General features: G+C 38.5%; 1 protein-coding gene and 1 long non-coding RNA gene across 3 annotated transcripts; one reads left to right on the forward strand and one right to left on the reverse strand.

Moving 5' to 3' along the window:
* The first annotated feature begins 2,912 nt into the window (after nt 1-2,912).
* Nucleotides 2,913-11,518, forward strand: LOC125245293 (G2/M phase-specific E3 ubiquitin-protein ligase-like). 2 transcript variants are annotated; one of them, XR_007179505.1, is made up of 7 exons: nt 2,913-3,287; nt 3,595-3,905; nt 5,514-5,692; nt 6,804-6,976; nt 7,662-7,879; nt 9,273-10,560; nt 10,740-11,518. XR_007179505.1 is itself a non-coding variant. In XM_048155846.1 (6 exons), exons 1-6 carry the CDS (start codon nt 3,256-3,258, stop codon nt 9,524-9,526), a joined length of 1,167 nt encoding a protein of 388 aa, XP_048011803.1. In that variant the 5' UTR covers nt 2,913-3,255; the 3' UTR covers nt 9,527-11,518. The 2 variants fall into 2 exon arrangements, 1 of the variants encoding a protein (XP_048011803.1); XM_048155846.1 differs by having other exon boundaries at nt 9,273-11,518.
* Nucleotides 11,519-18,418: 6,900 nt separating this feature from the next.
* On the reverse strand, nt 18,419-21,187 carry LOC125245387. Its single transcript, XR_007179523.1, has 2 exons — nt 20,190-21,187; nt 18,419-19,303 (listed from the first exon to the last, which is right to left on the reverse strand). It is a non-coding gene; the product is annotated as an uncharacterized LOC125245387 (long non-coding RNA).
* Nucleotides 21,188-22,946: the final 1,759 nt, after the last annotated feature.

Below are 22,946 nucleotides of genomic sequence, written 5' to 3' on the forward strand. Positions count from 1 at the left end.
TCATTCTTTTCTTTTATCAATCAATACAATCAGTGAATCTGATTTATGACTCTGGCGTCTTTACTCCCCTCCTAGTCCCTGGACATTAATTGGGTAAATAATCCTCTAAGGTGATTTAGAACCGTAATAGTAATCAGTGAGTGCATAACACAGTCTTCAATACACATACACATGGCACAAGAGAACAAAAATGATTTAAGACTTTTTAAGATTTGTTGATAATTTATTCTCTAGTTTAGTCGGTCCATCACCCAAGTATTGAAGGAGGGCCCAAAATGCAGCCCACCCCACACAGCATAACCGCTGGGTAATCTGATTTCAGATTGATTGGATTAAAGAAAAAATAAGGTTTTTAAGGTATTGTTTCCATGATAACGGAATGTGCAATTTCAAAATGGTTTTCACAGGATGAATATTGAGTGTTTAAGCTTTCTAATAACCTAATTATGATTACAAAAACATGTGATTGGGGAAAAATGGCAATAAAAAAGTGTCACGCTACAGTTAGCAGGTTAAAGGACCAGACTTACACAAAAACTTTCTGCTAGATTAGTTCCATTCATTATTCATGGCTATTCTATATTCACATACAGAAGTAATTTGTTTTTTTCTTATTGTGTTCTATGCGGCACTATTACTTCAAAATTAACGGATCTGTGCAGGATTTGATCGCATGGAGGGCCCTAAGGCAACAGCAAGATACAGAGTACAATAACTCTTTAGAAACTGACAGAGCAAGGGTAAGTATAATAATACATATACAATAATACGATATTCCAAATTTTTGCTGTCAGCAAAAATGACGCATGTATGGACGATGGTTGCCCTTACGAAAAACAAGTGTGCTATTATTAGAAACAAAAAAAGAACTCAGGTTTAGAACAAATTATGTTAATGGCAGAATTTTAATTTTGGGTGAACTGTCCCTTTAATACTTTGTGGTTTACTTATTTGTTCATACATTTTCAAATGTAACAGGAGATAAGAAGGAGGCATATGCAAGAGGGTGAAAGGCGACGGAGAAAAGTATGTTCAAATTTAATGAAGCTGGAAAACTAGTCTAAGTTATTTTTTTCTGTGTATGTAACTGAAAATTTTGAACTTTTTAAAAAGACAATAGATGATCGACGGAGGCACATATCGGCTATTGTTGAGCCAGCCAATGGAATAATGGTACAATTCAAATATCCAGATGGGAGAATCCTGAAGAGGAGATTCAGTGTCTCTCAGTCATTTCAGGTTAATTGCTATTTCACTTATCTACTTGTTTATTCAAGAAAGATACTGACTTTTTTTTCAATTACTAATAATTTATTCTGCTTCTGACAGGACCTGGTTGCATTTGCTGGTGTTGATGACATGGCAAGTGAGGTGTTCTCAGTGCAGTTGCCACTCTCACTAACTCCGTTATATAGCAATCTAGCAGGTACCCTTGAAGATCATGGCATAGATGGGCCCTCCACTCTTTATGTGTTGTGGTTGTCTTTGGATGAGGTACAGGTAAGAAAATGTGATACATGTGTGTTTATATTCATGTGATTACTACAAATAGTAATTATCTATTATTTTCTTTATTGAAAGAATACTGTTATTTTCATTCATATGCTGGTTTCACTCCCTCAATTCAAAACAGCTGTATGACCAGTGTGTGTGTGTATATATCAGGGGTGTAACGGTACACAAAAATGATGATTCGGTACCAGACTGTCCTCCAAAAAAACGACCCTATATGTCGTTTTTCAAGCTCCTTATTACGACCTATATTTACGTTTTAAAGTCATGCGCCCTCTAGTGGGTGTAAAAATAATGACAGTGTCGTTTTACGTCTGTAGTCATGAAATGACGTATGACTGTCATTACCAATCAAAATGCGTGTTCATTTAAATGCAGTGTGTGGACTTTTTACACCAATTAACAACAGAGGCCAAATTCTTAAATTAATTTATTTTTAGCTATTTACTTTTAGATAATCAAGCACAAAAAATTTGTATGTTTTATCTAGCCAAGAAACATAGTTTGCATATCATCTGGCCATACAGCGGTGTGATTTTTCGACGTTCCGTTTAGACAGGAACAGCATGATGCGGGAGGGCTCACGCTCGTCATATACAACAGAATATGACAGAGAGTTTGTGTTTTAAAGTGAAACAGACACTAATAATAATTCTATAATAATAATAATGAGAATAATTCTCTCTGCCATCTCTGATATAATCAGTGTGAACTTTTAAGATTGTCTAACTGTGTGACAAATTATGTTAATGATGTAATTTTTCACATGCCTTAGTAATTTTTTTGCGTTAAACAAGGTGGGCAAGTGACGTTACACTGTCAACATCAACTATCACAGCAAGCCTTGTATGTAATGTAATGAATGTGTTATTATTTCAGGAAATGCTAAAAAATACGGAGATGTCATCGACTGGATTGCCGCCTGCCATTTCTCCCCCACGCCCCGCCATTTCTCCCCCACTCTCTGCCATTTCTCACCCACGCCCCGCCATTTCTCCCCCACTATCTGCCATTTCTCCCCACGCCCCTCCATTTCTCCCCCACTCTCTGCCATTTCTCACCCACGCCCCGCCATTTCTCCCCCACTATCTGCCATTTCTCCCCCACGCCCCTCCATTTCTTTCCCACTCTCTGCCATTTCTACCCCACGCCCCTCCATTTCTTCCCCACTCTCTGCCATTTCTCCCCCACGCCCCGCCACTTCTCCCCCACTATCTGCCATTTCTCCCCCACGCCCCTCCATTTCTTTCCCACTCTCTGCCATTTCTCCCCCACGCCCCTCCATTTCTTTCCCACTCTCTGCCATTTCTACCCCACGCCCCTCCATTTCTTCCCCACTCTCTGCCATTTCTCCCCCACGCCCCGCCACTTCTCCCCCACTATCTGCCATTTCTCCCCACGCCCCTCCATTTCTTTCCCACTCTCTGCCATTTCTCCCCCACGCCCCTCCATTTCTTTCCCACTCTCTGCCATTTCTACCCCACGCCCCTCCATTTCTTCCCCACTCTCTGCCATTTCTCCCCCACGCCCCGCCACTTCTCCCCCACTATCTGCCATTTCTCCCCACGCCCCTCCATTTCTTTCCCACTATCTGCCATTTCTCCCCCACGCCCCTCCATTTCTTTCCCACTCTCTGCCATTTCTCCCCCACGCCCCGCCATTTCTCCCCCACTATCTGCCATTTCTCCCCCAAGCCCCACCATTTCTTCCCTGCGCCCCGCCATTTCTCCCCTACGCCCCGCCATGTCTCCCTTGTCACCTGCAATATCCGAAGAGTGAGTAGTGAATGCTTGCTTCCTTCATAGACAATACTGCTCTTAAGCAATAAAAAACAAAACATGCTTGCATTTGTAGTTTCAATCAGAGAAAATCTGACACATCAAGATATTGCAGGTTGTATTCTGCCAAGTAACTTAGCTTGTTTGGTAGAGCCAGTCTCTATTCTGGTGAAAAGTAGCATCTAAATGTTAAACAAAATGTTTAGGTTTGTGTATCAGAATATGCGCATGAGAAAAAACATGTCATTTAATTCCTTCTTTTCACATGGAATGTATGTCAATGTATTTTTTGTCTACAATACAGACATTTGGACATCGGTGACATAATGCGTTCCTTGCAGTCGAGGGTGAGGCAGAGGGCTGTCACTGCCAATCAAGTTAATGTCCTCCGTGGGGAAGAATTTGATTGTGCGGTGAGAGCTTTCAGTCGGTCCACCTTTGATCCTCAGTCCAGGCTGGATGTGGTATTTGTTGATGAGAGTGGAATAGGTGAAGGGGCTGTTGATGAAGGTGGGCCAACAAGGGAGTTTTGTCGCCTCCTTATGGGCCAGCTCCAGGAGCACCATATTTTTGAAGGGCCTTCTGAATCACGAACCTTGGCTCTAGATAGTGTTGGTATGTTTGCTTTGCACACAGTCATCTTAAATGTCACAATTTCAATGTACTTTATTTCATTAGGCACTAGAGCTGCACGATTAATCATATCGCAATCGCAATCGCGATGTCAAGCTTGTGCGATTATATGACGCAAAATGCTGCGATTTTATGAAATAAAATAATAATAAGTTAATAAAAAAATAAAAAAATAAATGTGTGGACACAACAACCCATTATCTGAGAGCTGTTTGCCCATTTTATACACCGCTAATAAAAAGAAGACCAGTCAGTTTCAGTTTAGGCAGTGGCATGTGTGGCGCGCATGGTCATGTCATGACTTTTCCGGTGTGCAGCACAGAGAACGGGTAAAGATGGATGCGGAGCAAACGGTCACTGAACTGGTGGCAAGAAAAAACGCTACCTCTGTTATATGGCGATATTTTGGCTATAAGATTATAAACCCAGATTAGTAGTGGTTGAAGAGGAAAGAGGATTTAATTCGGTATCGCACGCAGCGCTGTTATCGGTGCGCACATGACGCACATACATACAAGGCTCGCGCGCACAGAGAGAGAGAGGCGCGTTATAGCTCGCGAACTCCAAATTGATTTCTCTTTCGCGTCCTCAGTGCACTTGGATGGTCACATACACGCATTATGTCAGTCAAAATACCCCTCTCAGCAAGTATTCATGTAAACACATTCAGTTATGTCTTAATTGAACGAGGTGAGAATTCGGATGTATATCTGTCCGATGTGTGCGTGCATGTCTTACTCTTAAAGTGACAGCAACCTATAAATACCTGCTGTTGTCATGTAAATCAAACAACAAAACACAGCTTTAACAAAGATTAATCTATATTAAATTTATACAATGAACAGTGTCATTTTACATTTAAGTATTACATTTCTGTGCATGAAAATTAATACTACAGTTAGACCTTAGCTAGACTTTATGTAGTATTTATCTATGCTTGTTGTAATTGGTGTACAGTATTTGTTCTTTTTACAGTCTGTTCACTTGCCTTTAATAATGTATTATTTAGGCTAGCAGTTTATGCTATGGTATCAGAATAGTTTAAGTGGGCTAAGTAATAAATGCAAAGTTAAGTTACCCCCATCAAATTTTTTTTTTTTTTTTTGTGCTGATCCGAAGTATGATCCGATCTGTGACGTCATAACCGTGATGTGATCCGAACCGTGAGTTTTGTGATCCGTTGAACCACTACAGATTAGTAAAGAAACAAATATCTTAAATGGGATTATAACAAGTTTGCAGTAATGCAAAGATGTTATTTAATTTCATAAAAATATTTTAATTTGAAAACGCTGTGCATTTGTTTGCTGTTGTTGCTAGTTTGAGTTGAGAAATACACATTTCAGCATTATCAGTAATCTGTGTGTGTATTTTCATTGAGAACCAAGCAAGATGACTCATGATACTATTTGTTTATTATATCGCTATCGCAAATCGCAATCGCAATATTGACCTCAATAATCGCAATATGACATTTTCCCCAAATCGTGCAGCCCTATTAGGCACTGAGTATCCTACACTAACAGTGAACACACAAATAAATTGTAATGCATCAACGCCTTCAGTGTGACATTTTTTTTCCCTCTACAGCTCTGCACAATGGGATGTATAGGCTTGCGGGCCAAATGCTTGCAGTTTGCCTAATTCAAGGAGGGGTTTCTCCCCACTTCTTTTCCCATCGGCTTTTCAGGCAATTGTGTGGCCTTTCACCCCTTGAACCTTCCATAGAAGAGGTGGCCGACCCAGAGTTGCAGGATAAATTGCGCAAGGCAAGTTTGTAAATTACATTATACATTATACATTATATAGTGTTAGAAGAGTTAGTAAAGCAGCAGTGTACTGGTTTGTAGATACTCATCTTATGAACTGGACCTGTAACTTTCATTTACAAAGGTTAAAGGTACAATCTGCAATATTTTTTTCCCCTAGAGGTCACTAGAAGCCTATACAAAACAAAGGCGTAGTTTGATGATGCCAAGTTTTAGAGCGGAAACTTGGGACATGTGGTCTCCATCTCAACGGACGGTGCAAAAGAATAGGGATTGGAGTCGGGAAGAACTCATGTTCATGGATGCGATTATTAACGTTACTGTAGTGTGAAGCAGAGCAGGAGCGAGTGTTGTGGAGCTGAACGAGGAGCTGGAGCGATTGATCAACACACGCCCCACGAGCAGCGGGACTTTTATTATGTCACAGTCGCCGACGCCGCTTCCGCTTTTCCGGTCATGAGTATGAGGTTTACGGGAGCTGTCCTTGTGGACAGAACCAGCGGCAGATGGTAAACAGTAATTATGTTCCATAAATAAGTAACACAATCCACCATAAAACGTGCAAGAAGTAAATAAGGAACTGCTTGAAGCAAGCTAGTGGTTTACTGGACGCTAGACACTACTTCCGCATTTGTCCACGACACTGTTGTCATGTGGTTTCTACGTCAGTAAAGGCGGTAACAAAGGGTAACTGATGTCATTGACAGGCGACTGCACTGGGAATGGGAATTTTCTCATGATTTACAAGTAGTTGAAAACATTAGAGATATTGTTAGTCATCAGCTGGACAAAATATATAACACTAGCCTAGTGGTTTTTGGATATTTTACTGCGAATATCTTACACAGTGTACCTTTAAAGTGTTTCCAGGCACTGTGCCTGAATTTAGGTGTGAAATGAGGAAAAAAATGAACTTAAATGGCAAATATATACACATACACACAATTGATATATATCAATTGTCAGAGAGTTTCTTATAACCTCAGAATAAGTAACTCTCTAATACAGAATAAGTCATAACTCTCTAAATATTTGCTGTTAGTAAATCTGGCCATTTGTATTTCACTTTCAGTTGTGTGCTTTACATTCCTTTCCTTGCGTCTCATAACAGATTGCAAGTGCTGGTACTTTGGAGGAGGCCAGAGAGGCAATCAGTGGAGCCACAGATGAGCTATCTGTTATGGGAGCTTTATGCTACCTAAACTCCATGGCCCAGAGAGATGAACTGATGACAGCAATTCTGGAGTTTTACACAGAGGGCCGCATTCATGCAGCACTCCAGCAGTAAGTACAACAACGTTTATGATTTTAGTCAAGTCAATTGACCTTTATTTATATAGCGCTTTTTACAATGCATATTGTGTCAAACCAGCTTTACAGTGATAACTGGTATATAATTGTGTTGTATTCCAATACTTGTATATATTCTAATACTTCCAATATCCAATATTTGTTGGCTTGTGTTCGGTTTTATTTATTTTTTATATTTCCTAATTTATTTCATTGAGGTAAATATACACTCACACGATAAATATTTAAATGTATGATTACCATCATATTTAATAGGTTCTTAAAATAGGCTAGTTAAATAAAATAAAAAAATACTTCCAACAGATTTTCCGAGAGGCTACTCACTGCAGAGCCATAACCTCCAGCTCCCCCTCTCTTGACCTACTGTGGGCATGATAGGTGGAGCTGTATCCCCCAAACACCCTAACCCTACCCATAACTATCTCTCCACCAATTCCAGGTTAAACTCCACCCTTGAGCTCCAGAGAGGTGGAGCTGGAGGTCATTATGCTCTAGAGCGAGCACTACTTGGAATTTCTTGTGATACCAAATTTGTACCGAGAACCATACGTTTTTAATGGTATTGGTATCGACTAGTGGAATTTTGGTACAGTGACAACACTATGTGTATGTATGTCATCTAACACACCTGATTAAACATTTACCATCTTTACTTTAGGTTCAAAGAAGGTCTAAATACCCTTGGGCTTCTAGATGAGCTGGTGGTCCACCATACCAGCTTTGAAGAACTATTCTTGAAAAGCACTGTCGAACTCACCGCTGCTGACATCGTGGGGCTCTTTAAGCCACAGTTCACTTCACCAAGAGGCTCCCATAAACGGAGACAGGAGTCTAGGGCAGTTGCATTCTGGCGGGACTGGCTTCTGGAGGTTGAAGGTAAGACAGTCTTCAAAACTCAGATCCACAAAAAATACTTGAAATATTTACTTGGTAAAGTTCACGTGAACCGGAAGTTGCAAACAACTTTTTTCCAGTGTTGTGACGTATTTCCAAGTGAAACCTGTAACCGACGTAATTTTCCCATGTCGGTTATTTCGTTTTTTTAATCCTGTTAATACTTCCCCCTTAAAAACATTACCGCGTGTGTAGCCACATGACTCTGCCCCGTCCAGTCAGTGGCATAAAAACAAAAGACGGAGGTGAACGCCAAGTCAACTCATAGTGATGGCGCGCGAGCGGTGAGCCTTGCGTCTTCACTAAACTTTGTCAGTTGTATTTGTTTTATGGTTTGGACATTCAAGCGAATTTAGACGATCGGATGTGTATTATTATATCGAGCTACCGTGCTCGCGCAGCTGCAATTTGGCATGAACAGTCATACAAACAGTAGCTGCGCAAAACGTGAAGATCGCGCGCACAGAGGAACAGAAACTAGTTGTCAGCGCTGTCCTGTGATTTATCACTTAAAGTACCTTAGAAACTCAGAAGTTATTATAGCATATATTTTTCTACTTTTGAAGGAACTATTTACAACCCACAGCTTCACAATTAATAGAGAGACGGTATGACTAATTCACACACCCAATCACTACTGGTACTGTGCTAATTTATCTTTATCTGATTTACAACGAGCAGAAACCTGCAAGAAATGTTACAAACCATAGATAAAATAACTGCTGATAGTGAGCTATGATGTCAGATCACTCTTTCAATCATATTTACAGTACAAACCTTGTCAGTGAACTATGAGGGCAAAAAAAAAAAAAAACAGAAATAAAATAATCGTTCATTAATCGTAATCGAGGTAAAATGTTCAATTAATCGAGGTTTTCATTTTAGGCCATAATCGTCCAGCCCTAATTAGAATTAGGATAAAAGTTTATATTTCGGATATAAAAATTGAGTAAATCACTAATTGAAAGTAACTTTGCTCTTCAAATAAGGATTGTATGTATTACATCATTACACCAGTAGGTGGTGAAAAGTGACTGTTAAATTGATTTGTCATTGAAACATTCAATCAAGAGATTTGATTTAAAAACACTGATTCATCTTGAAGTGAAACAAGTGAAGTCTGATTCATTGAATCATTCATTCAAAACATTTTTTTTAAAATAGTTCATTGAAAATAATGAAACACTTTTAAATAAACTGCAGCAATAAATAATTTTGTCAGGACCTTTTTTTAGTTCAATTCTCTGTTCACAATTGTGGAAGAATTGTTATATCTCTATTTGAAAAAAAAAAATTTGATTCTCAATTTATCCTGAATTGTGCAGCTCTAAAAGAAAATATTTTATATCCATGGATATTTCTCATCACTTTGCAGGTGGAGATGCAGGTCTGATTTCCCTGCCACAGGTCTTGATCTTTGCCACGGGATTGAAGAGGGTTCCAGCAATGGGATTTCAAACCCAGCCAGAGTTGCATTTTCTTCACAAAGATGTTGATGAACTGGCAGTGTTCCCAACGGCAAACACATGTTCATTAATTATACGAATACCTGTGAGTAGCTGTTATGCACCTTTTAAATTTGCAATGGAAATGGGAATAGGCAGTTCAGACCAGTTTGGTTTACAGTAAGTTTTATTTTTATAGATATGTTGTATTTTCTATCAAGTTGCTATTTTATAATAACTTTTTTTTTAACACAATGAATTGATTAATTGAACACAACTGTTTCACTGTTCACTAAGTTTCACTGTTAGATTATATTCAATGACATGTAATCAGTCTTATAAATGTTACAGATACAATTAAACTTTATGAAATGGGGAAGGAGAGTGTTACTGTACATGCATACATGTACAAACTGTACAACAAACAATTTAAAAACCTTATTAAAGGGAGTCAAGGAACCCAATGACCTCTCTCAAGAGGTCCACTCCAAGGTTGTCTCTTGGTCCTCCCAAGGGATCAACACGTTGCTGAAGTTCAGCCAAGCGGTCGTTGTCCAGGGCATATTCAGTAAAGGGGACCTCAATGCTGTCTGGCCAGTTAAAAGCTGGTACCTGAGGTGAGTATGGCACTTCTGCATGAAGTTGAGCTGGCTGTTCATCAGCACCAAACACTCCCTGGATCCCAGTCAGATTTTGTGCCTGTAGGCGAAGACAGCCACGCACAAAAATCTGATAAGGCGACATGTACCTTGCTGTTCTGAGGCGGTGATGGTTCCACTGGTTAACAAAAAGATGCAAGTCCCGGTTTATTCGAGGAAGGTAGATGTAATGGAGTGCCCAAAGATGTCTCTCATTGTTGCAGTCTACTACTCCGTCATCTTCCAATAGGTTGAACAATGAATGATAAACATTCACAACACCCCTCCAAACATCTCCCCACAGTCTCTCAATGCGTTGGTTATGGGTGCTCCTTCCCCTCAAAGCACTCCCCCTGGCAGAACCTCGAAAAACCTCCATGAAAAGACAGATGGCGTTGTTCTCCCCACCTTGGTCACAGCGGACCCTTGATGGCACACCATACTGGTCGACAGCCTCAACAAACTTTTCCAGCACAGTGCTGCTTTTGTTGTTGTTGGATGCCTCGAGAAATGTGACCAGTCGGCTAAAGCCATCAATGGCCCCGTGAATAACAATCCTCCACCTGAAAATGAAATCCAGGTTTGTAAGATGTTTTGCAGAGGGTTTGTAATAACATCTCTATATCTACATTTGAGGGTCTATCAAAATCAACAGGATGAAGGTAGAATTGATAATTGGCTGAAAAACAATACTACCTTTAACTGAAATTGAAATGAATCATTATAATAACCAAATGTGTCCGTAATGCTTTGTTTTAGCTTTCAAGTAAAATGATCACCTTATAAGCTTGTGGTTGCCATCCACATGCCATAAAGAATTTGGCCCTGCAACTTGGTATGTCCGCCTGTGCAATCTGGAGGACATGGCTCTGCGTGCAGCCCCTTCTGGGTTGGTCCGGAGCATACTTAGACGAACACGCCTCCTTTGCACCAGTAAGCCTTGTCCAAACAGCCTTGCTCGTACAGCCTCTGGACCCAGCAAGTCATTGCTGCAGACAACCTGGCGGACTCTTTCATCCAGCTCCGCATCAGAAAGATTAGTGAAGCGGCCACGCAAAGATAGATGGAATGATCTGTGAAAGCCAACATTTAAATAAAATTCTGAGTGTAACATTGATTTAATTAACTTATTTATTTATTTATTTATTTATTTTACAGAATTTCCTGTGGTTTTAGTTTGTAAGGAGTAAGTCAGGCTAACAATTATTGTGCAATTAAAAAAGACATTACCCTTGTCTCGGACCATCAATATTTACCTAAGGCGTCGTTTCACAGTGCGACTGGAAGTGCCCAGTATGCCTGCAATCTCAGGTACTGTGAACTGCAGTGATAATAAAAACTGCATTTGTTCTGGTGTGATGTGGCACTGTGGACGCCCAGTATGTCCCCTAACATGTGGAGCTTGATAACCACGGGAAGCTGCAATGGAAAACAATCGGATATAACAATTCACTTTATCCAAGTGAAGTTTTTCAACTCTGTAACAACAGCATTATTTACCCTTACAGTGTGGGGACATTTAACATTAAAACCTCTAATATGAAACTACATTTCTTTCTTCATAATTTTTTGATATAGTCCAGCCAATCCACGTCTGCACACTAGTATCTTATAGTGAAAAAAAACTCAAAACATACCACCAGGTTGTTGCTGCTGTCGAACATCTGCCACAACTCGCCAATTAAACGTAACAGTTCGTTGGCTAATTGTGTTTCAACAAGTCTCCCTGTTGCCCATTCAAGACTCCGTGCCATCGTTTCCATTCTAGACCAAATTTAACAAGAAAACAGGGCAATCAATGGATAGCCTAGTTTAATTAAAGTGAAATACAAATATGTTTTGACTGGGGCATAGAGCTGCACAAATCACTTTTTTTTCTTTTTTTTCAATTAGAGATCGCAATTCTCACACAACTCTGAACAGACAATTAGACAAAACAAACAAATGATTGCCATGAAGAGGGCAATTGGTTGTTAAATGTATCAAAGTAAAACTGAGTGTAAAGAGGTCTTTAAAATAGTAATACAGACCTTGAATGATAGAAGTGACTATTTTATTAAATTACTGAGGAGCAGTAATTTATCAATTTGCAATAAGCATATTTTCATACTCATAAGGCATGTTCAGACCTTTATTTTGAAATAGCGATGAACATGAAAAATCATTAAAGTTTGGTTGAAACATTTTTGTTTTCATGGCAAGAGTTCAAAAGATAACATCCATTCATTTTTTTGAGAAAAAAGGTCTGCAAATGTTTTTAAAATGAAAATTCTGTCATTAATTACTCGCCCTCATGTCGTTCCACACCTGTAAGACCTTCGTTAATCTTCGGAACACAAATTAAGATATTTTAGTTCAAATTCGATGGCTAAGTGAGGCCTGCATAGGGAGCAATGACATTTCCTCTCTCAAGATCTATAAAGGTACTAAAAACATTTAAATCAGTTCATGTGAGTACAGTGGTTCAATATTAATATTATAAAGTGACGAGAATATTTTTGGTGCACCAAAAAAAACAAAATAATGACTTATTTAGTGATGGCTGATTTCAAAACACTGCTTCAGAAAGCATCGGAGCACAGATGAATCTTGTCAAATCAGCGGTTCGGAGCACCAAAGTCACATGATTTCAGCCGCTTGGCGGGTTTGACCCGCGATCTGAATCATGATTCAATACACTGATTCATAATGCTCTAATGCTTTCTGAAGCAGTGTTTTGAAATCGGCCATCACTAAATAAGTCATTTTGTTTTTTTGGCACACCAAAAATATTCTTGTGGCTTTATAATATTAATATTAAACCACTGTACTCACATGAACTGATTTAGAGGTGTTTTAGTACCTTTATGGATCTTTAGAGAGGAAGTGACATTGCTCTCTATGTAGGCCTCACGGAGCCATCGGATTTCAACTAAAATATCTTAATTTGTGTTCCGAAGATTAACTAAGGCCTTATGGGTGTGGAACGACATGAGGGTAAGTAATAAATGACAGAATTTTAATTTTTGGGTGAACTCACCCTTTAACAGAAAAAAATTATTATAAAGAAATTTATGATTGTGGTGGCGATGTATAACCCACATACATTTTGTATTTATGTTTATTAGAGGCTGAATTCATATCAAATTCTGCCAAACTTCCCATACCACTTCTATATAGGATGTCTACTTCATAAATAGTATGAAAATAATGGAAATACATGGTTAAAAGTAATAGCTTAAAAATGCTCCCAGTCTTAGTTACAGTCTTGAGAGGCTGCTGAATTGATTGTTTGTGCAGTAAGAGAGAGAGACTGCTTGGGTAGAAGCAAGGATACTCTGTTATCAGCCTGCTAAAGCTTTAACAGAACAAAGTAATGATATTTGAACCAAAACATCCCAGCTGACTTTCATAAAAAGAAGTAAAATGAACAGATATGTTTTGAGACTGGTTAAGAGATTGCGTAAAAACCTACAGAAAAATGTGAAGTTTAAATATGTTTTTTAGATATAACACCAAAAGCAAATCTTGAAAATGAGCAGTTCATAGTCATGTGTCCAGTGTGTGGGATGGTGACTGAACTATGTTTTGTGTGTGTTAGTTTGGGGAACTATTCTGGCCCTATTGTGTGTATATGTCATTAACCTCTGGAATGAGTGTTTTACCATTACAGATGGGTTAAGTGAAATGAAAAACTTTACAGAAGCCGACAATTCTGATTGAATCTGATTAAAAAAAAATAAAAATAAAATACAGAACACGGGACGAGCTTTAAGTGGATTGGCTATCCAGCTCTGTCTACTAGTTGTAATTATGACTACATTCCAAAGACTGTGGTTTGAATTTGCTTGTACCCAATCACGTCAACGTGCCAGTGGATTTTAGAATATCATTAACAGTGAACTAGCAGAGGAGTCTCGAGAGAAGCCAGGTCATGCCGGTATATTTTTCTGTTGATCTGAAAAATCATGCAGATGGTGGGTGCATGATGTATAACGATATTATGATGAACTATATGTCTTTATCCACTGACGTTTTGAGTTATTTAAAACATAGCTAAAAGTAAGACTGTGTGTTGTGATGCATTATTATTTTGCTTGTTAAAAATGTATTATTCAGTAACATACAATATTGCTCCGTCCGTGTTCGTAGTTCATGCGTATAGCCTGTCATTGCATCACACGTCGAGTTTGGAAAGAGCTTTATTCAGTCCATTTTAAATTCTGATTTTGGCCACCTCTGGAATGGGTCAAACCATAGATATTACCTGATAAGTTAAGTAAATACACTAGAAAGCCACAATCATTCAATGTGTGCAATTATTGGACAGAAATCATGGACACCTGCAGGATTTCATCTTACAGTACACACAAAGGTTTTTTGTTTTTTTTTACATTAAAAAGTTAAATAAGCATATAGCCTATAGCCCAAGTATTATGCACCTTTCGTACCATCAGAGAGAGCAACGGTACCCCAAAACAAGTGTAGCTGTATCTGTAAATGCTTTTAAATCTGAAAACTCCAAAAAGCAACGAAATTGTCAGTCATCCATTAGCGCATGTTCACAGAGGAAGACACCTGAAAAACAGCGCTGGTTGTCCTCTCGATCCTGTATGTTTTTTACTGACTGAGAAATTGCTGCAGGGAAGTCGGTGAGAGAGCAGTACAAATGAATGCAAGTGGGATACAGACCTCAAATTTTTGCACTCACACAATTGCTCCCAAATATATTTTGAGGTCGCACACATTAAATTTAGAGAGCATATGCTACCAAAATGGTCGTAATTTCGAGCCTTGGAGAAGATGCTTTTGTCAAAGTGATATCTTTGATTTGACTGATTTGTGATTTAAAACTAAATTAACAGAATCTGTTGCTCCCTGGCGACTCACTGTACATTGTGTGCCATGCATCAGAGGTCAGCAGCACATGGAGATCTTCAGTTCTGTCAGAGAAAATGTACCAGTCCAATAGTAAAGAAAATCAGGTAAATCAAAAATTCCAAACCTTCAGTTCTCATCTTTGGCCCTCGAGGTCCACCTTACTGCAAAGATTATCTCCAACTTTGATCAAACTCACTTGTCTGTACCTTTCTAGTTAAGCTTCAAGAACTTGATTTAGATTGTTTAGGTGTGTTTGATTAGGGTTGAAGCAAAGCTCTGCAGGAAGGTGGACCTCAAGGGAGAGAACCCTGTTCAAAACAAAACTGAAAACAATGTTTCCTAAAATAAGTAAAATATATATATGTAACCCTGGGTTTAATCCTTGTGATTTTTAAATATGCACATTCAAGTTTGAGTTCGTTACTTTGTTTACTTTTAAGAGTGTTAACCGGTATTTATAATCTGTGTATGCAAATTTGGTTAAGCAAAATCATTCTTTTGGATTGGTTTGTGGAAGTTATGGTCCCACCCCTTTTACTGGCAGGTGTATTCTAATTGGTGAGTGATATCGATTGAGAAAAAAGACCGTTAGGGGATTGAAGGGAGTCAGACGCTAGTTGGGTTTCTCCGTGTGTTTTGAGTTTTAAAATAATTTTTTGTTCGTAAAGTGGGAGTTATTTTCAGCCAGAATATTCTCAGTCAATGTTTTATTTATAGTCTTGTCTAAATGTGAGTGTTTTAAGCGTTTACGCTCAGATAAGAAGACGGTGTGTAACAGTGTATCCATTGGGACGCAACATTGTTGAAACAATGATAGAGCTTTGATCGGCTACATTAAACGAGCTCCTCCGACACCGACAGAGAGTCGTCGCAACCCCAGATAGCGCTCTGAGTCCCCGCGAGATTCAGAGCTCCTCTGGCACCGCTGGATACTGTACGCCGTTACGGAGGATTTTGGTTGCAGGTGGTGGATCGTTTGAGAACAAGCGGACCGCTTGTTGCGGTTGAGTGCGCCGCTGCGGCTGGACCGAGGTACTCTGTTGTTTTGTGTTGCTCATTGGAGTGAAGAGGCCAGTTTGTGTTTTTATTAGGCCACAACGCACACAAGCAACGACTCAGGCCTGCAACGGTGGTGTTTGTGGATGTATGCGTGTGAGTGTGGGCCCACAGATGTGTAATTCATATATGTTTGTTGTCTATAGTGTGTTTCGTCTCTATGGTTACCGTCTAGGCACCATTTCCGTGTCTATATATGGTTATAAATTCTTGTTCAGTCATCTGCAGATACTGATTTATTGGTTTATCTAGTGAACTATTTATTATCTTATTTTATTTAATCTATTTATTTATATATTTATTGACATCTTGACTATTTATTGAATTACTTTCTGTGATAATAAAACATTGTAGTTTGTTGTATTTAACCATACCTACCTGTATTATAAGTTTTTTTTCTTCTTTTCTTTTCATCATCTATTATTTACATAAACAGGAAATTAAATCTTAGCTTATAAATATTATTAATATCAGAGGTGTGTAATAATTTATAAACTTGTTAGAACCCGGTGCTCCACAGAACTTGGGCGTGGTAAATCCTAAGAGGGTAGGGGGCGCTATATATATATATATACAGCTTCAACCATCTTCTCGCGGAAACCAACATGCATCTCTTGCATGTTGGTTGATTATATATATATATAATCAGAGAGGAGATAATGTGGAGCAGCAGACCAGGGGGGTGCAAGAGATGCATGTTGGTTTCCGCGAGAAGATGGTTGAAGCTGAGGCCTGAATTCAGTGGTGGATGTGGCTGTAATGGTGAGGAAGAAGTTCTCAAACAACCTTGCAGACCTTCTATCTTTGGTGTGCTTTTTCGGACTGCTTCTTTTTCTTCATATTAAATTTCCCAAACAATGGTAGTGCCGACTATATATATATATATATATATATATATATATATATATATATATATATATAATATATATAAAAACACCTGGTTCATTTTTGACTTTAAGATGAGAGAGAAACAAGTCAGAACAAAAATTATAGTGTTACAATATAAATCCACTGTTAACATTTATGGAATTTTAAATGCACTGAGTTTCTATGAAATATATCTATATATTTACAAATATTACTACAGCCAATCAGAGTGATTTTTCAGAAATTATAAATTAAAATGAGGCAGAAAAAAGATTTTGTGAACAATCACTCTAATTGGCTGCAGTATTATTTTTAATCGAGACATTTCATGGAAATTCAGTACATTTAAATATAAATTGCTAAACTGACCTTCTGTCCTGGGTGTTACTTGCCAAAGTTCTAGACAGTAGAGTGGTAAAGGTATGATGTCAGACTAATTTGCCGCTGGGTGTTTAAATGGGTTTTCTCAATTTGAGTAAAATAAAGCCTGTGGTAAACATAACTTGACAATACTTTTTGTTCTGCATTTTGTTCTACAATGCAAACTACACACACTCACACCCCATATGTTCTTATCTAGTTACTTATTTAAAACATACATTTCCAAAAATTGATTTTCAAAGTATTGTCAAGTTATGTTTGATTACCACAGGCTTTTTTCTACTCATAATTTGAAAAACCTTACAATAAAACTCCAAGGAGGAGGGGATTTGAAGTCATCTCTGCACCACTCTTTATCTTCAAATCTTCTTATGTGAGTTTACACTTTTCAGTTTAAAATGGAACGAACAGTTATAAGGGCTTGTTTAGCCTTTAATTCGTGAAATGTTGAAAATGAAATATGTCATTGTATTTCAAAATTAATGTCAGGAGCACTTCATCCTGTATAATTTGATTGGAAATGGCATTAATGCAGAGGATAAAGGGTAATTGTGCTTTCATTTGTGTTTTTGGTGTGATTGGTATGCATCATTTAAAGGGAAAAAACCCAAAAATGAAAATTTTGTCATCATTTACTCACCCTCAAGTATTCCAAACCTGTATGAATTTGTTCTGCTGTACACAAAGGAAGATATTCAGAAGAATCTCAGTAACCAAACTGACATCACCCCCCATTAACTACTATAGTATTTATTTTTCCTGTTGTTGTAGTCAATGGGGGGTGATGTCGGTTTGGTTACTGAGATTCTTTGAATATCTTCCTTTGTGTACAGCAGAACAAATTCATACAGGTTTGGAACTACTTGAGGGTGAGTAAATGATGACAAAATTTTCATTTTTGGGTGAACTATCACTTTTTTTATTTTTCAAAACACTAACTGCATAGTGGTTAAGAGAGTCAGACTTGTAACCCAAAGGTTGTGGGTTCGAGTCTCAATATGGCAGGAATTGTCGGTGGGGGGAGTGAATGTATAGCCCTCTCTTCCACCCTCAATACCACAACTGAGGTGAGACCTTTGAGCAAGGCACCAAACCCCCAACTGCTCCCTGGGTGCCGCAGCAAAAATTGGCTGCCCACTGCTGTGTGTGCACTTGGATGGGATAAATGCAGAGCACAAATTCAAAGTATGGGACACCATACTTGGCTATGCATCACTTTTTTTTTTCTCATAATATTCATGTATTACTAAACAAAATGTACATGATATACAAAATATGTGTAAAATGTTTTATTTTAATGATGCAGAGATCATTTAAACAGTTACTGTCACAGTAAAAATAAAACAGTGACAGTGGGTACAATATGTGGTAGGGGAGTGCAATATATGTCTTTGTTAATAGTCTTTCATGCCATCCAAGATGTACTATATTACTTTCTTCATATAAACACTGCTTTTTAAGAAAATAATCAATCTCTGTGAGTCCATATTCAAGTAGATTGTAGCATGCAGTTAGTCAGAAGCGATGGTAAATAGTTACCTATTGTTTTACTTCACTGGGGTTGTATAGATAACTGTCACAGTCACTGTGTGTGGTTTTTAAAGTGTAACCTTTTTAAAATACATATTCATTTGCATTACATGGACTCAGAGATGGGTTATCTTAATTCTTGTTTATCCAAGATCAGCATCGAGTAATAGGAGTAAAGTACAACATCTTATTTATTTCTGAGCTGTGTTTGTTTTAATCTAGAGCGCTAAAGAAAGTAAAATATTTGCATAATATTAGGTGTCTGAAGATCAAGATCCCAGTCATTCAAAGGTGATATGTCTGAACGAAATAAATTCTTCTCTGATGGATATCTGGTACTTCCACTCCATCCTCTGGGTCAGCAGCAGAATTTTGCTTGTGAAAACGCTGCTCCACTCCCTGCTAAATGTGAAAGGAGAAGTATTAACGATACAAACCGCTTTGAACTCCTATGTAACAAATTGAAGACTTATTCATTTGTTTGAAAATAATAGTTTATCAGTTAGCCGGTTTGAAAAGTTTTTCTGACTACAAAATAAAAATTGTTATTATTATCATTACACAATGAGAATTATCTTATTATTTACTCAACCTCCTTATGTTCTTGATCAGCTTTTTGCAAACATGATCTAAACGGAAAAAGATTTTAATTGTATAACCAGGTCATGTAACGATTGGGCTAAATCAATACAACACTGCTGTTGTGGACTCTCAGGGTGCGTTCACACTTGTAGTTCGGTTCGTTTGGTCCGGACCAAAGAAGAAAAAAAAACATTTAGTCCTGGTCCGGTTAGCGTTCAGATTGGCAATTTTATCACCGAACCAAAAGATACCGAACCATAAGGCATAGGGATACATTCACAACGTGATTGGTCAGATTTTATGACGTATTGCCTATTTTGAGACGGAACTTACCTAACATCCAAAACAATGCTGTTTTCTGAGGTAAATGCACTCGTTGTGTATGCGTAGCGGTGCGTAGCCTGCATGTGATGGTATTTTGGCCAGCTGGGAACTCGTGAAGAGCTTATAAAACGTGTAAAGTAGTCAAATCAGCGGCGGGAATCCATCCGTCACACACACAAATGATCTGCTGCGTGGAGATGCGCGTCTGATGCCTGTGATGGGCAAACTCGCAACTATGACGAGAAAAACCGACATGCGTGAGGATTCTGTCCTTTTTAGGGTCTCGTCTTCCTGTTTTTGGTTCGGTTACATGTCTTTGGTCCGTGTTGCGTTCATATATCATTTGAACCGCACCAGAGTTCGTTTGGAAGCGGACCGAGACCCATCTTTTCAGCGGTCTCGGTCCGCTTGTTTGGTGCGCACCAGGGTTCGGATGGCAGCGTTCACATATGTTCAAATGAACCGCACTAACCGAGCAATCGCACCAGGGTTCGTTTTAATCGAACCAAACATGACAAGTGTGAACGCACCCTCAGAGAGCTCTGAAATACCTCTCCACCTGAAAAGCAATACTTTTTTGGATTACTTTAACTTTAAAAAATGACTTACCTCGAGTTTCTATCATGATAACGACAACGATTGATGATATCATTCGTCTGTGCTTTTCCATAACTCCTCTCAACAATGCTTTTGGATCTGATAAATGCGTTGGCTAGCAGCAAATAAATAGAGATGAAATTCAAAAACAAAACTCCAAACTTTATATCGCTAAATGAAATGGGAAGCCGCAAATAACTAACAAATAAATAACTAAAGCTTTTTTATGACGTGACTCTCCTATGACTAAACAGGTTCAGAGTAGGTCCAGCTCAAACAACGTTTCAAAGGTTTGGATCCAATAGCAAGACAATTTTGCTTTTTACGTCCAAGTGGAACTCATGCAACTATAAGCTGCGTGCTTGTGGAGTGATCTAAAGCTTTTTTTAACCAACCCAACCAACACTGTTGACCCATCCCTTACACCTTACCCCTACCCTTAAACCCATACCACCAAACCTGTACCTAACCTTACCCACATCCCACCTCAATAGCAGCAAAAGTGATTTTCAATTCAATATGAACCCAATAAGTACATTGTACTTACTTTTTGATGTAAGTACATAGTATTAAGGCCACTTAATATTAAGTGGAGCCCTTTTTCCTAAACCGAAACTAATAAAAACCTGCCCGAGAAGGACAGACTTTCCTAACTTATGATTCTCAGTAGCCTATTGAGAGCAAGCGAGCACGACAGATGGACATTGTGCGCACAAAAATGCTAGGAGAAAGGGGCGTTTGGGTATTTGTTAAAGGCAAAATGCTTCATTGCATTCCTTCTCAAGAGAATACTTATCTTCCTCCTCCTACTTCTCCGCCTCAAAAACATTAAAGAAGTCTTATTTCAAACTTTTGATCGCCAGTCTGTAAAATAATGCGTGTGAACTATTAGAAAATTATATGTTTTACACTTTACGGGACATAGGTTATATGAAAGCTGCTGGTTTTGCCATGCAGTTTAAGTTTGAGAATATTTCGAGTTTTATGATTGTGAAATTACTGAAGAAATCCTGACAACAGACACACATTCACTTTTATCTGATATGCTGAACACTATAGGTTACGTTAATGTTTCTTTATCCAATGTGTGAAGAATAACAATCCGAAAAGGTCAGAAGTGCGTCCTAGAAATGAATCCCCGTCGTTTAACAGTTTATTATTATTATTTATCGTAAACAGTTGGCAAACATTGCTGTAGGCTATATTGTTTTGTTCAGCTGCTTATGTTATCTCGGCTCGCATTCTACAAGCATTAAATAGTGCAGCGCTGCTCGGTTTCCGTGGACAGTAAATCCCGCCTCCTTTGATTTGATTGGTTATCTCAAACATTTTGACATTGATAAGCGCTTTTAGACAGACTGAGCACACTGATTAGAGTCTTTGTGGGCCGCGCCCGCGCGAACAATTCGTCTGTGCTGACGGAAAGATGGGCCTATGGACTATTTACTACAATTCATTCATACATTTACATTGCAAAGGGCCGGCCCACAGGGAAAACTCCCGGTACTGCCGATAGCCTTGTCCGCCCCTGGGGGAAATAATGGGCGTCCAGTGCCACAAAACAAGATCACTTACCTTGTAATTATTATTGCTATAGCATCCCGATCGTCTGTTTGAGCCAATCGAGTACACTCCCGAAATGCCCTATTGCAGTCTGTAAGAAACTCTCTCCGCGCCATGTCCTGCTGCTGATGATACTACTACTACTACTTTCTTCCTCGCCGCCAAAAGTTTTTGGTTAAAAGGAAGTTGCGCCAGACTTGAGCACATCGTAACCATTACGTAAGTGCTCGTTCACAATCTCATTAATAATAAAACGATCTGAATCGTGCGTATCACCATATTAATTAGTCATGAGAAGGATTACAAACAGTTACGACAGGCAATGTCAACGTGACACAACACCTTTATTTATTTAAATTATTCATGATATAGTGACCCAAGCACTACACTGAGCTTACCTCATCAATCATCAAAAGTCAACGACATTCGACGAAAGGGTGACGCACACACACGGAAGAGCCACTTTTGCAGGAAACCGAATAGATAAATTTGGAATTAGGTGAACATTATGTTTTATTGACAGCACTGGGCGTAATGACAGAAATCAGAGTTGACAATTAAATGGTACTTTCGATGAAAGGAGATAATTACTGAAATGTAATTTCTTACAGATGAGGGAATCGTGAATTGCTGGACAGACGGATGGCTGAAGCACACTGGCTGACTATAGAGATACACACAGGAAAACAATGGGGAACAGACTATGGAGAATATCGTTGGAATACATTCTTGAGTTGTTTCCTATACATACATGCTTATTCCGTCTTCTATTTGTTTATATTATTGTAAATAATTTTGTTTTACATTTGTAAATACATTTGTAATACATTTTATTTATCTACACACCACACGTTGTATGTGTTTATTACAAATTCAAACAGTAAAACTGTCACAAAACTAACAGATCTATAAGAACCAATTCTTTTCTTGTATACACACACACCAGCACATGAAAGCAGTATTAAAAATCAGGTAAACAAGAGCAAACCTTTACCAGAAACATGAATATAGTTTACTACAAAAAAAGAGTAAAAAAAAAACAACAACAATGAAGGAGGCCTGCAGATGTTGAGAAGAACCATGGATTCAACATTCATAATGATTTTTCCCTCCATAATGCATAAGAATGTTCTATGATGTAGATGAAATTCTCTAGGCAGATTTAAATTCGTGAGTAAACATTAGTGATTGCAGTACTGTACAACA

The sequence above is a fragment of the Megalobrama amblycephala genome, linkage group LG1, assembly GCF_018812025.1.
Source record: "Megalobrama amblycephala isolate DHTTF-2021 linkage group LG1, ASM1881202v1, whole genome shotgun sequence".
Lineage (NCBI taxonomy): Eukaryota > Metazoa > Chordata > Actinopteri > Cypriniformes > Xenocyprididae > Megalobrama > Megalobrama amblycephala.